This window comes from Carcharodon carcharias, chromosome 5 (genome assembly GCF_017639515.1).
Source record: "Carcharodon carcharias isolate sCarCar2 chromosome 5, sCarCar2.pri, whole genome shotgun sequence".
NCBI classification, from domain to species: domain Eukaryota; kingdom Metazoa; phylum Chordata; class Chondrichthyes; order Lamniformes; family Lamnidae; genus Carcharodon; species Carcharodon carcharias.
This window is the reverse complement of record NC_054471.1, coordinates 40,035,585-40,050,641: the sequence shown is the minus strand read 5'-3', so window position 1 is coordinate 40,050,641 and position 15,057 is coordinate 40,035,585. Positions and strand designations below refer to the sequence as shown.

Here is a 15,057-nt window from a genome sequence, read left to right as displayed (position 1 = left end):
AATATTTTTTGCTTTGAGTATCATCTTGTGTGAAAGATCTTTGTTCATTAATTTATGCGAAACAACCACTTTTTTCAGTTCACGTTTATGAAGAATTGCTTAATGGAGCAGAGTATTAAAAGTGCATCCTGGCTGACAGTGTCAGCTTGGTTGAGCAGGTGTGACTTTTGCCACTGTGTCACTGAGTAGAATGTGCATCCCAGTTGACTGAAAGGATGGCAGCCAATTGAGAGACAGAACATAGAACAGGCGGAGGGGGGGGGGAAGGCACAAAAGGCCACAATTTGGGGTGTTAAAAAAAAAAGGACAAAAAAAAGACATGAGGTTGCTTTGGCAGATATTGTGACGGTAAACCCAAAGGGTTTCTACAAGTATATTAAGAGTAAAAGGATAGTAAGGGACACAATTGGTCCCCTTGAAGATCAGAGTGGTCGTCTATGTGTGGAGCCTCACGAGATGGGGGAGATCTTAAACAGTTTTTTTGCATCAGTATTTACTCAGGAAACTGGCATAGTGTATAAGGAAGGAAGGTAAACAAGCAGTAGTTTCATGGAACATATAGAGATTAAAGAGGAGGAGGTGCTTGCTGCCTTACAGCGAATAAAGGTAGATAAATCCCCCGGGCCTGACATGATATTCCCTCGGACCTTGAGGGAGACTAGTGTAGAAATTGCAGGGGCCCTGGCGGAAATATTTAAAATGTCCTTAGCCACGGGTGAGGTGTGGAGGATTGGAGGGTAGCTCATGTTGTTACGTTGTTTAAAAAAGGCTCCAAAAGTAAACCAGGTAATTACAGGCCAGTGAGCCTGACGTCAGTAGTAGGTAAATTATTGGAAGGTGTTCTGAGAGATCGGATATATAATTATTTGGACAGCCAAGGGCTGATTAAAGATAGTCAGGATGGCTTTGTGTGTGGTAGGTCATGTTTAACGAACCTTGTAGAGTTTTTCGAGGAGGTTACCAAGAAAATAGATGAAGGAAAGGCTGTGGATGTTGTCTACATGGACTTTAGTAAGGCCTTTGACAAGGTCCCACATGGGAGGTTAGTTCAGAAGGTTCAGACACTTGGTATCCATGGAGAGGTTGTAAAGTGGATTTGAAATTGGCTGTGTGGGAGAAGACAGAGAGTGGTAGTGAATGATTGCTTCACAGATTGGAGGTCTGTGACTAGTGGTGTGCCTCAGGGATCTGTGCTGGGACCGTTGTTGTTTGTTGTCTATATCAATGATTTGGATGATAATGTGGTGAATTGGATCAGCAAATTTGCTGATGACACTAAGATTGGAGGTGTTGTGGACAGCGAGGAAGGCTTTCAAAGCTTGCAGGGAGATCTGGACCAACTGGAAAAATGGGCCAGAAAATGGTAGATGGAATTTAATGTGGAAAAGTGTGAGGTGTTACATTTTGGAAGGTCAAACCAAGGTAGGACATACACAGTAAATGGTAGGGCACTGAGGAGTGCGGAGGAACAAAGGGATTTGGGAGTTCAGATACATAGTTCCCTGAAAGTGGCGTCACAGGTAGACAAGGTTGTAAAGAAAACAAAAACAGAATTACCTGGAAAAACTCAGCAGGTCTGGCAGCATCGGCGGAGAAGAAAAGAGTTGACGTTTCGAGTCCTCATGACCCTTCAACAGAACTGAGTGAATATTAGGAGAGGGATGAAATATAAGCTAGTTTAAGGTGGCGGGGGTGGGGTGGGGGGGTGGGGGTTGTGGTTGTAGGGACAAGCAAGCAGTGATAGGAGCAGATAATCAAAAGATGTCACAGACAGAAGAACAAAGAGGTGTTGAAGGTGGTGCTATCTAAACGAATGTGCTAATTAAGAATGGATGGCAGGACACTCAAGGTACAGCTCTAGTGGGGGTGGGGTGGAAAGACTAACAGGGCATAAAAGATATAGATTTAAAAATAATGGAAATAGGTGGGAAAAGAAAAATCTATATAAATTATTGGAAAAAAACAAAAGGAAGGAGGAAGAAACGGAAAGGGGGTGGGGATGGAGGAGGGAGTTCAAGATCTAAAGTTGTTGAATTCAATATTCAATCCGGAAGGCTGTAAAGTACCTAGTCGGAAGATGAGGTGCTGTTCCTCCAGTTTGCGTTGGGCTTCACTGGAACAATGCAACAAGCCAAGGACAGACATGTGGGCAAGAGAGCAAGGTTGAGTGTTAAAAAGGCAAGCGACAGGGAGGTTTGGGTCTTTCTTGCGGACAGACCGCAGGTGTTCTGCAAAGTGGTCGCCCAGTTTACGTTTGGTCTCTCCAATGTAGAGGAGACCGCATTGGGAGCAACGAATGCAGTAGACTAAGTTGGGGGAAATGCAAGTGAAATGCTGCTTCACTTGAAAGGAGTGTTTGGGCCCTTGGACGGTGAGGAGAGAGGAAGTGAAGGGGCAGGTGTTGCATCTTTTGCGTGGGCATGGGGAGGTGCCATAGGTGGGGGTTGAGGAGTAGGGGGTGATGGAGGTGTGGACCAGGGTGTCCTGGAGGGAACGATCCCTACGGAATGCTGCCGGGGGGGTGAAGGGAAGATGTGTTTGGTGGTGGCATCATGCTGAAGTTGGCAAAAATGGCGGAGGATGACCCTTTGAATGCGGAGGCTGCTGGGGTGATAAGTGAGGACAAGGGGGACCCTATCATGTTTCTGGGAGGGAGGAGAAGGCATGAGGGTGGATGCGCAGGAGATGGGCCAGACACGGTTGAGGGCCCTGTCTTTCCACCCCAGCCCCCACTAAAGCTGCACCTTGAGTGTCCTGCCATCCATTCATAATTAGCACATTTGTTTAGATAATACACCACCTTCAACACCTCTGTGTTCTTCTGTCTGTGACATCTTTTGATTATCTGCTCCTATCACCGCTTGCTTGTCCCTACAACCACAAACCCCCCCCCCCCCCCCCCCCCCCCCCCACCTTTAACCAGCTTACATTTCACCTTTCTCCTAATATTCACTCAGTTCTGTTGAAGGTCATGAGGACTCGAAACGTCAACTCTTTTTTTCTCCACCGATGCTGCCAGACCTGCTGAGTTTTGCCAGGTAATTCTGTTTTTGTTTTGGATTTCCAACATCTGCAGTTTTTTGTTTTTATCTTAAGGTTGTAAAGAAAGCTTTTGGCATACTGGCCTTCATAAATCAAAGAATTGAGTATAGGAGTTGGGATGTTACGGTGAGGTTGTATAAGACATTGGTGAAGCCAACTTTGGAGTATTGTGTGCAGTTCTGGTCACCTAACTACAGGAAGGATATCAGTAAGATTGAGAGAGTGCAGAGAAGATTTACTAGGATGTTGCCGGGTCTTAAGGAGTTGAGTTACAGGGAAAGATTAAACAGGTTAGGACTTTATTCCTTGGAGCGTAGAAGAATGAGGGGAGATTTGATAGAAGTTTACAAAATTATGAGGGGTATAGACAGAGTAAATGCGAGTAGGCTCTTTCCACTTAGATTAGGAGAAATAAACACGAGAGGCCGTGGCTTTAGGGTGAAAGGGGAAAAGTTTAGGGGGAGCTTCTTCACTCAGAGAGTGGTGAGAGTGTGGAACGAGCTACCATCTGACATTGTAAATGCGGGCTCACTCTTAAGTTTTAAGAATAAATTAGATAGATACACGGATGGGAGAGGTCTGGAGGGTTATGGACTAGGTGCAGGTCAATGGGATTAGCGGAATAATATTTTGGCACAGACTAGAAGGGCCGAAAGGCCTGTTTTCAGTGCTGTAGTGTTCTATGGTTCTATGATTCTATGGTTATGAGGGATTTAGACATACAGCAGAGAATTTTAAATTTGACTACTTCGTTAGCAATAAAGACGAGATATCAAAGTCATACTACACGATGAGTACTTACTTCCTGAGTCAACAGAGGAGGAAATCATTTTTTCTCTCAGCAGTTTATTGCAGGTGACGCTTGAAGCAGACCAAAAACGTAGGAGAAATCGACTGTTTTGTATTCATGACATGTTTCTCCCTAATCAACTTGTAGGACTTAAAATTTACCGGAATGTTTGCAATGACGGAACGTGGACATGGTAGCAATGTAAGAGGTATCCAAACCCGAGCAACATATGACCCAACAACGAAGGTAATCAATTGAATGATGCTGGGATCGTTCAGCTTGGCAATTAGTGTATAATGATTTTTGGGAACCTCATTCAAGAAAGCAAATAGAAATATATGTGCGTATTATATCTGTGATTACTAATGAGAGAAGCGACATGCTGTTGAAGCTTTTCGCCTTGCGTTCATCAGGATGGATGGAAGAATGCCGAATACAAAAGTGAACAGCAGTTTATGCTGCGTGAGAATGGGGTGCTGATTGGTTGGCAAGGTGGCTCTGGCCGAGATGTTGCCATGGCACGTGCACCAGGGAGCTATTGCCCCCATTCTTTTGTTATTCAAAAAAGGAGGAATATTCTGCCTGCAGACGACAGGCCCCTGCATATGAATGAGTAATGTGGCATATGAATTTCAGTGCTGGTGCAATGTCAGGTACATAGGATGTACAATCTGCAAGGCATTGAGACATAACAAAACAGCATGTTCCTTTGGCTGTTCACAATAGGTAGAGTACTGGCTGTACTCAACCAACTCCTGCTTGCAAAACTCAGAACATAATGTCCAATGTTAGACATGATTCTGTGATTGGGCAGCACGCGTTGGACAGTCCCGAGTGTGCTAAGAATTACACTAACCACCAATTTAAGATTCAGTGGGGCTCCAGTGTAGCTCATGTACACTTGTTAGAAGTTACATATATTCATATGTGGGGGATATTGCACCTTTTTTGAATAACAGAAGTATGAGACACAATAGCTCCCTGGTGCATTCACTATGGTAATGTGTCAATCAATCACAGCTGACTTGCCAACCAGTCAGCACCTCTATTCTCATGCAGTATAAGTTGTTGTTCACTTTCAAATTTGGCATTCTTGCACTTGTCCTGATGTGTAAGACAAAAAGCTTTGACAGCATGTCTCTTTTTCAACAATACCAAGCGACCGTATCTCTAATTCTTTCTAATTTTAAATGCACAAATTAGTAGCCAATGTATTTAGGTTTTTGAACAGTTTCTGCTGCAGTGCTGTAGAAGCAATAGGAAAATGTATAATTAGTGGAAACTGAACCATTTAATCCGTGTAATCCAGGCATAATTTGCCATATCAGTGCAAGAAATCGAAATTTCATAACTGAGTAAGTTACGTCCAAAACCACTTGTGTTCATGTTTACTGTGATGTTTTATGCTGTTTAAAAATTATTTCCCCCTGCCGTCCGCCTGCCTAAACTGGCTATGCCTCCTCCTGGATTGGGCCTGGCTGGGAGGGGTCGTCAAATTGTGCTTGATTTTATTGGCGGCACTAGTCACCTGTAATCATATGATTGCAGCCTTCCTGCAGTGACCAGCAATTATTTCTAGCAACATACAGGCTTGCGCAAATAGTTTATTAGAAAGTAATTAAATTAACTCCCTACAATCTCACTGCATCACGGAATAGAATAGCAACCACAGCTGGTGCTTTTTGCACTGCAATCAATTAAGATTTCAACCAGGAATGGGGTCGGGGCACTATAATTTGGGTTTGTATTTGTTTTAGCCAATATTGCTGCTCCTCATCACTTTCCAGAGATCCCAATGGGAAGTTCACATTTGTGTGCAAGAGGGGACGTGATGAATTAGCCTTTCTGGAATGATGCTCAATTGCTAATTGGATAAAGTAGCAGAGGGCACCCAGCAAACACTCCAGCAAGTAACTCATGACATTGGGGAAAAGAGAAGAAAATTTGCAGTAAAATAAAACACAATTTTTTACACCTCACAGGAATTTATTATTCACACTCCGTGTGAAGATGCAGAGAAGATGTACATTGGGAATGCAATGAAAGGAAACTATGCTGCTGTGTTTGCTCAACTAATTGTCAGTGGGAAGTTGCTAGGTTTGTATATTTTAATTCTAATGTTTTTTGTAATCACATCTGGGAAGATTTTGGATTGATGGTAGCATAGTGGTAATGTCACTGGGCTAGTAAATCAGAGGCCCAGGCTAATGCTGGGGGACATGGGTTCTATTTGTTTAGACACACATTATGAATGCATCTTCCCTGGTCATCAAGTCCTGGAGTGGGTTTTAAACCAGGAGTTTCTGGCCCAGAAGTAGAGACGCTATCACTGTGCCATTAGACCTCCTGGGTAAAGATTGCCCAGTACTGCACTTGATTCAGTCTTGATTTTTACGTGCTCAGATGGGGACTGAACCCAGAACCCCACAGTTCAGAGGCAAAGGCATTACCACTTGGCTTCAAATCCAACCAGGGCAGCTTCTGGAATTTAAATTCAGTTAATAAATCTGGAATTGAAAGCTAGTCTCAGTAATGGTGACCACGAAACTATAATCGATTGTTGCAAAAACACATCTGGTTCACTAATGTCCTTCAGGGAAGATAATCTGCCATAATTACCCAGTCTGGCCCAGACCCACAAAAATGTGGTTGACTCTTAACTGCCCCCTGCAATAGCCTAGCAAGGCACTCAGTTCAAGGGCTATTAGGGATGAGCAACAAATGCTGGCCTTGCCAGAAATGCCCACATTGCATGAAAGAATAAAGAAAGAAGAACATCTGCTATGTATTGGGGTGTTGCAGTATGTTGGGACAAATCCACTACTGATCATATTTTTATGTTCAACAAGTGGAGTTAATTTCATTTCAACTGTGAGCACTGCCTGTTGAAAGTTAAGAAATGTGAATCAATGCTTTATACACTGTTTCTTATCCTTTAATTAACAGATTTAAGAACCTCTGAGTAAATGATATATCTGACTGATGTTTATCAGTTAATGACATATGCACCCTTTGCACTATGCAATACATCTAAGTGCTTACAGGTAGGAGACCCATTGGGGACTGTAAAGCTTATACCTTAGACCATAAGACATAGGAGCAGAAGTAGGCCATTTGGCCCATCGAGTCTGCTCCGCCATTCAATGAGATCATAGCTGATCTGATAGCCCTCAACTTCACTTTTCCTGACTTTTCCCCATAACCCTCAATTCTCTTACTGATTAAAAATTTGTCTATCTCAGCCTTGAATATACTTAACGACCCAGCTTCTACAGCCCTCTGTGGTAAAGAATTCCGCAGATTGACTGCCCTCTGAGAGAAGAAATTCCTCCTCATCTCTGTTTTAAACGGCCGTTCCCTTACTCTGAGATTATGCTCACTGGTCCTAGACTCTCCCACAAGGGGAAACAGCCTCTCAGCATCTACCCTGTCAATCTCCCTAAGAATCTTATATGTTTCAATAAGGTCGCCTCTCATTCTTCTAAACTCCAATGAGTACAGGCCCAATCTACTCAACCTCTCCTCATAAGAAAATCCCCCCATACCTGGGATCAACCTTGTGAACCTTCTCTGGACTGCCTCCAATGCCAGCATATCTTTCCTTAGATAAAGGGACCAGAACTATTCACAGTATTCTAGCTGTGGTCTAAGTCATATTCTTGTGGTCGACTCAAAACTATGTTGCACCCATTTTTATACCATTGAAACATTACACCTACTGCTCTCACAGGATATGGTGTAACTTGAACAAAAACAAAAATACCTGGAAAAACTCAGCAGGTCCGACAGCAGTTGACGTTTCGAGTCCTTATAACCCTTCAGCAGAACTAAGGAAATAGAGAAATGAGGTGAAATATAAGCTGGTAGAGGGAGGTGGGACAGGTAGAGCACGATAGGGGACCAGCGATAGGTGGAGGCAAAGAAGAGATTGTTAAAGGTGTCATAGACAAAAAGACATAGGGGTGTTGACGGTGGTGATATTATCTAAGGAATGTGCTAATGGGGAAATTAAGGGTAGCAAGCAGGACAAGCTAGTGGCTATTTGTAAAAAAATGTTAAATTATTGGAAAAAGGGGGATCGGAAAGGGGGTTTCACTAGGGCCATCTGCCACTATCTTGTCTTGCTTGCTACCCTTAATTTCCCCATTAGCACATTCCTTAGATAATATCACCACCGTCAACACCCCTTTGTCCTTTTGTCTATGACACCCTTGGCAATCTCTTCTTTGCTTTCACCTATCAGTGGACCCCTATCGAGCTCTACCTGTCCCACCCCCCTCTACCAGCTTATATTTCACCTCATTTCTCTATTTCCTTAGTTCTGATGAAGGGTCATACGGACTCGAAACGTCAACCCGTGTTCCTCTCAGCAGTTGCTGTTGGACCTGCTGAGTTTTTCCAGGTATTTTTGTGTTTTTGTTCTCGATTTCCAGCATCCGCAGTATTTTGCTTTTATCATGGTGTAACGTGAGTCGCCGGCTTTTTTTCTTCTGTTTAAAACCCCACTAGACAGGTCCCATCCAGTTCCCTTAGCTTCAGGACTTTGCATCATGTTTCCTATATATTGCACTGCTGAGCAAATTCAATACTTGTTCATCAGGTTTTGTGGTGGGGTGAGGATTCCGGCCTGTTCTCTCATATGGCCTCATATATGATGTGACACAACCAGACTGGCTCCTATGTTCCTGGAACGCATCATCATAAGTGCAAATAACAGTGTAGTTTTGTGAGCAAGACTTTGTTACTATTGATTATTTTATGATAAACTAAAACTTCTTACATCTATATTTATCAGTAAACGATAAAAGTGATTTTGTAGCGCACATTAGAATGTTTTAAATAAACATGTTCTCTTGTAATAATGTTTACAATATGAAATGCATATTTGTCAATAATTTATATTTTGTAAGATGCACACAAATTTATTACATTTAGTAGCAAAATAGCAGTGAAATATTTATATTTTCCATAAGTTCCCATTGATTCTCATGAGTTGTTGTAGAGGCAAACACAAGCTGGTGGGATAGGACCAGTAGGGGTCCTTGTGGTCCACAGAAGAAAAGGTCAGAGAACTACTGCTTTACACAGCAGCCTTTTGGCATATGGAATGCTTTGCCACAAGGAGTGGTTGATACAAAGGCCATTGCATCATTTAAGGAAAAGTTGAATTGGAGGATGAAATAAAGTTGTAAGAAAGGGAAGAAGTGGAATTTAGTTTTAGTTTGCTCTGGTGAAAAGCCAGCACTGCCATTATGAGTCACATGGCCTCCTCCTGTGCTGGCAAAGAAATCCAGAACTCCCAGGATGAGAAGGGAAATAGAAATTAAGATGAAGAAGAAAAAATGTGCTTATGACAGTTGTCAGGTAGAAAATACAATTGAGAACCAAACGGAGTACATAAGGTTCAGAGGAGAGGTGAAGAAGCACATAAGAGAAGCAAAGAGGGATTATGAGAAAAGACTGGCAGCCAATGTAAGGGGAAAGCCCAAAAATCTTCTATAGGCACATAAGCAGCAAAAGGAAGGTTAAAGGAGGACTAGGGCCAATTAGAGACCAAAAAAAGGGATTTACACATGGAGGCAGATGTGATAAAAGAATCCTTTGCATCTGTCTTTATCAAGGGAGCAGCTGCTACCAAGGCCATGATGACAGATGAGGAAGCTGTCACTAGAAGTGTTCAAAATTGGTAAGAGGGAAGTTTTGGATAAACTGCTGGTACTTAAAAGTTGACAAGACACTGGGACTGGGTGAGATGCATCCAAGGATATTGAAGAAGTGAGAGTGGAAATTGCAGGGGCACTGGCCATAATCTTTTAGTCTTCCCTAGACTCAGGGGAGGTGCCAGAGGACTGGAGAATTGCAAACATTACTCCCTTGTTCAAAAAAGGTAAGGATAAGCCCAGCAATTATAGACCAGCTTAACCTCAGTGGTGGGGAAGCTTCTAGAAATGATTATTCTGGATATAATTAGTGGTCACGTGGAAAATTATGGGTTGTTTTGGTAGAGCCAGCATGGATTTCTAAAGGGGAAATTGTATTTAACTAACTTGCTGGAGTTTTCTGAGGAGGTAACAGAGGGTTGATGAGGGTAATGCTGTTGATGTGGTATACATGGACTTTCAAAAGGCATTCTATACAGTGCCACACAACAGACTTGTGAGAAAAGTTATAACTCATGGAATAAAAGGGACAACAGCAATGTGGATGTAAAATTGGCTGAATAATAGGAAACAGAGTAATGGTCAATGGATATTTTTCGGGCTGAAGGAAAATTTGTAGTGGAGTTCCCCACGGGTCGGTATTGGGACCCCTGCTTTTCCTGATATGTGTTAATGATCTAGATCTTGGCATGCAGGGGACAAGTTCAAAGTTTGCAGATGATGATACGAAGCTTGGGAGTGTTGTAAACTGTGAGGAGGACAGTGTAGAACTTTAAAAGGGCATAGACAAGTTGGTGGAGTGTTCAGATAGGTGGCAGATGAAGTTCAATGTGGAGAAGTGTGAGGTGAAACATTTTGGTAGGAAGAACATGGAGAGACAATATAAAATGAGGGGTACAGTTCTTAAGGGGTGCAGCAGCAAAGGGACCTGGGTGTGTAGGTGCATAGATCATTGAAGGTGGAAGGACAGGTGGAGAGAGCAGTTAATAAAGCATACGTATCCTGGGATAAAAGCAAAATACTACAGATTCCGGAAATCTGAAACAAAAACAAAAATTGCTGGAAAATCTCAGCAGGTCTGACAGCATCTGTGGAGAGAAAGACAGAGTTAACGTTTTGAGTCCGTGGAAGAATCATACGGACTTGAAATATTAACTCTGCCTTTCTTTCCACAGATGTTGTCAGAACTGTTGAGTTTTTCCAGCAATTTTTGTTTTTGATACAATATCCTGGACATTATTAATAGGGGCATGGAGTACAAAAACAAGGTGGTTATGCTGATCTTCTATAAGACACTAGTTAGACATCAGCTGGAGTACTGTGTACAGCTCTGGGCGCTACACTGTAGGAAGGATGTGAACGCTTTGGAGAGAATGCAGAAGAGGTTTATAAGAATCGTTCCAGGGATGAGAAACTTCGAGAGGTTGGGACTGTTCCCCTTGGAGAGAAGGCTAAGAGGAAATCTGATAGATCATAGTTCAAAATCATGAGGTGCCTGGATAGAGTAGATAGTGAGAAACTGTCCCTGCTCGTAGAAGGATTGAGAGTGAGAGCACAGATTTGAAGTGATTTGCAAAAGAAGCGAATGTGATGTGAGAGAGAACTTCTTCACACAGTGAGTGATTCGAGTCTGGAATGCACTGCCTGGAAGTGTGGTGGAGGTAGGTTCAATCAAGGCATTTAAAAGAGCATTAGATGATTATTTGAATTGAAACAGTGTGCAAGGGTACGGGGAAAAGGCAGGAGAATGGCACTAAGTCATAATGCTGATTTAGAGAGCAGGTGCAGACATGGTGGGCTGAATGCCTACCACCTGCGCGATAATAGTTCTGTGATTCTGAAATCTCTATTGCCGTATGTGGTAGTGTGTGCCTGAATTTAGTGGAAGGAAAGGGGTTGGTATCTGGCTATATTTGGGATAGGAAGAAGGTGACTGCATTGTTTAAAAATAAAGCTTATGGTGTGTTCGCGAACTCCCCTGAGCACTGGTCATCTTCACTGATGTGGGCCCAGTCATGTTAGATCAATAAAATTTTAAAAGACAGAGGTACTCACTAACATTTTTTATTGAAACGAGCAGTAATATTCCTCATGTTGTTAACAATAAAAGAGCATTTTAATTTTTGAATTTCTAAATAAAATTGCTTCTTAATGACTTTTTAATTTGCATTTTGAAAGCTGACATTGCTTCACCTGATTCCGTTAAATTGGGAGCCTTAATTAAGGCAAAACACAAAACGTCTACTGTTAGGTGTGATTCCGCAATTGGGCAGTATTTGCTGAACAATCCTGAGTGCGCTAATAGTTATACAAACAACTAATTTAAGGTTATCAGTTGAGCTCATAATGTGGCTCATTTATGCTTGCTAGAACTGACAGACATTCATACACAGGGACCTGTTCTCTGAAAACATAAGGAATATGTTCAATCCTTGCACCTTTTTTGAATTACCCAGGAACTTGGGGAGTTTATAGTTCCCCGTTGCTTTCTCCATGGCAAAGCCTCAGCCAATCAGAGTCAATTTTCCAACCAATTAGCACCTTTTTCTCTTGTAGTATCAATTGTTGTGATCGTGAAATTTAGAAGTTCTTGTGTTTATCTTGATGCGTGCAAAACGAAAAGCTTCTGCAGCATTTTGTAATTTAATTGCAAAGAAAAGAGCTAGACCAGTTTAGTAGAAATGCTAAGAGTTCTGCCTTAGAAATCTAACTTGCTGGTTTTAGTTTTGTGCTGAAACATTCCTCCAATGCTTAAGTTTAACCTCCTGAAGGAATGGGATATATTAACATTCAACTTAAGCCTTCACCTTGAGGTCCATTATTACTTTTTGAATATAGCCACTCAGTCAATACTTGAATCTAGTGTGTGTGCGTGTGCTCCCTTTCTTTAAATGTAGTCTGAGCTTAAGCAAAATGAGAAGGATATTTATGGATGAGTGAGGCCATTTGGTTTACAGCAACAACAATACCAATAACTTGTATTTATACAGCACCTTGAGTGTAATAAAACATTCCATGGTGCATCTCAGAGGTGTTATAAAACAAAATATGACATCAAACCACGTGAGGCTGTATTAGGGCAGATAACCAAAGGTTTGGTCAAAGAGGTAGGTTTTAAGGAATGTCTTAAAGAAGGAAAGCAAGGTAGAGTGGTTGCGGGGTGTAAGGAGGGAATTCCAGAGCTTAGGGCCTAGGCAACTGAAGGCACTGCCACCAATGGGACAGCAATTAAAATTAGGAATGCTTAAGAGGCCAGAATTGGAGGAGTACTAAGATCTGTCACGGTTGTGGACTGGAGAAGATTGCAGAGATAAGGAGGAGTCAGGCTGTGGAGGAATTTGAAAATAAGGATGAGAAATTTAAATCGATATGTTGCTTAATAGGCATCCATCAGCAAGTGAAGAGGTGATGGGTGAATGGGATTCGGTGCAAGTTAGGATATGGGTAGCAGACTTTTGGGTGACCTCAAGTTTATGGAGGGTAGCATATGGACAGGCTAGGTGAACGGGCCAAAATTTGGCAGATGCAGTATAACGTTAATAAATGTGGGGTTATCCATTTTGGTCGGAAAAATAAAAAGGCGACTTATTATTTAAATGGAGAGAAACTTCAGAATGCTTCAGTGCAGAGGGATCTGGGTGTCCTCGTGCATGAATCGCTGAAAGCTATTATGCAGGTACAGCAGGTAATAAGAAAGGCAAATTGAATTTTGGCATTTATTGCTAAAGGAATAGACTATAAAAATAGGGAAGTGTTGTTGCAACTGTACAAGGCATTGGTGAGACCGCACCTGGAGTACTGTGCACAGTTTTGGTCCCCTTACTTGAGGAAGGATGTTGTTGCATTGGAGGCAGTTCATTGGAGGTTCACTAGATTTATTCCAGAGATGCGGGGCTTGTCTTATGGGGAGAGATTGAGCAGTTTAGGCCTATACTTGCTAGAGTTTAGAAGGATGAGAGGAGATCTAATTGAGGTATATAAGATGCTAAAGGGGATAGACAAAGTGGATGTAGAGTAGATGTTTCCCCTTGTGAGGCATTCTAGAATGAGAGGCCATAATTTTAGGCTAAGGAGTGGTAGATTTAAATCAGAGATGAGGAGGAATTACTTTTCTCAAAGGGTTATGAATTCACTACCTCAGAGTGCAGTGGATGCCGGGACGCCGAATAAATTTAAGGAGATAGATTTTTAATTAGTAACGGGTTGAAAGGTTATGGGGAGAGGGTGGGAAATTGGAGTTGAGGCCGAAATGAGATCAGCCATGATGGTATTGAATGGCAGGGCAGGCTCGAGGGGCTGAATTGCCTACTCCTGCTCCTAGTTCTTATGCTCTTATGAATATGAAAGATCGCCCAGGAGTGCATAAGAATAGTCAAGTCTGGAGGTAACAAAGATGTGGATGGGGGTTTCAGCAATAGGTGAGCTGAGGCAGAGGTGGTTCACACTGATGCCCTTGGTGATGGCACGGATATTTGGTTGAATGTTCATCTCGGGGTCAAATATGACACCAGGGTTGCAAACAGCCTGATTCAGCCTGAGACAGTAATCAGGGAGAAGGATGGAGTTGGTAGCGAGTGATTGAAGTTTGTGGTGGGGAAGGAAGACAATGACTTTAGTCTTCCTTATACTTATCCAACACAAGTTAGAGACTGGAGGCATTGAAAGAGGCGGGGTGAGGTAAAGTGCAGGGTATCAACATGATATGTGGAAATTGGCGTCGTGTTTCAGCATGTAGAGGAGAAATAGTAGAGGGCTAAGGATAGCTTCTTGGGGGACATCAGAGGTAACTGTGGGAATGGGAAGAGAAACTAGTTAATTCTTCTGGCTACAAATAAACACATAAAAATGGAACTATGTGAGAGCAGCTCAGCTGGAGATGGCTGGCGTCATCAACTACGCCAAAGAAAGGATGAGGAGGGATAGTTTACCTTTGTTACAGGCGCATAGAAAGTTATTTGAGTCATTTTGGTACTGTGGCAGGGGTGAAAACCTAATTGGAAGGATGCAAACATGGAATCCTGGGAAAGATGGGCACAAATTTGGGAATCAACAGCATGTTTAAGGACTTTGGAGAGGAAAAGGAAATTGGGAATGGGGTGGTATTTTGCAAGTAAAGGAGTCAAATGGTTGCTTTTTTTGTGAGAAAGAAATCCGTGAACTCCTCTTTCTTTGAGGTGAAGGTGGAGGAGAAAGGGAAGAGGGGTTTAAGAAGACAGCTTGCAGCAGTGAACAGAAGCATGGAGTTACAATTGCATCCCTGAACGATCCTGGAATAGTGACCAATTTTAGCAGACAAGCGCAAGATCTGGCAGTGATTTATACCAGCCAACCAGATCTGGCAGTGAATGGCTAACTCACTTATTTGCTATATCTGTTCAAGTCTGTGTTCCTTAGGCTTAATGGAGTGGAGTAACAGCCAGGGTGAGAGAGAGTAATGGTTTAAATGAAAGGTGGAGGTGAGGGTCTGGTTGAACATGTGATAGCTGCCAGAATGTTGTGGTGAAGGAATAACCAAAGTCGAGACAGTTGAGATTTTGAGAGTGCAGTCATAAATTAATTGGGGAA

The 15,057-nt window shown here is 42.4% G+C and overlaps 1 protein-coding gene across 4 annotated transcripts in view; it reads left to right on the top strand.

Moving 5' to 3' along the window:
- acoxl (acyl-CoA oxidase-like) overlaps positions 1-15,057 on the top strand; it is a 406,862-nt gene that overhangs the window by 24,031 nt on the left and 367,774 nt on the right. For 3 of the 4 annotated variants that reach the window (XM_041187832.1, XM_041187831.1, XM_041187833.1), the window contains 2 exons: positions 3,980-4,078; positions 5,815-5,929. In XM_041187832.1, the coding sequence (XP_041043766.1) occupies positions 3,980-4,078; positions 5,815-5,929 (214 nt within the window). The remainder of the gene's footprint in view (positions 1-3,979; positions 4,079-5,814; positions 5,930-15,057) is intronic. The other variant, XM_041187834.1, reaches the window with a different exon arrangement.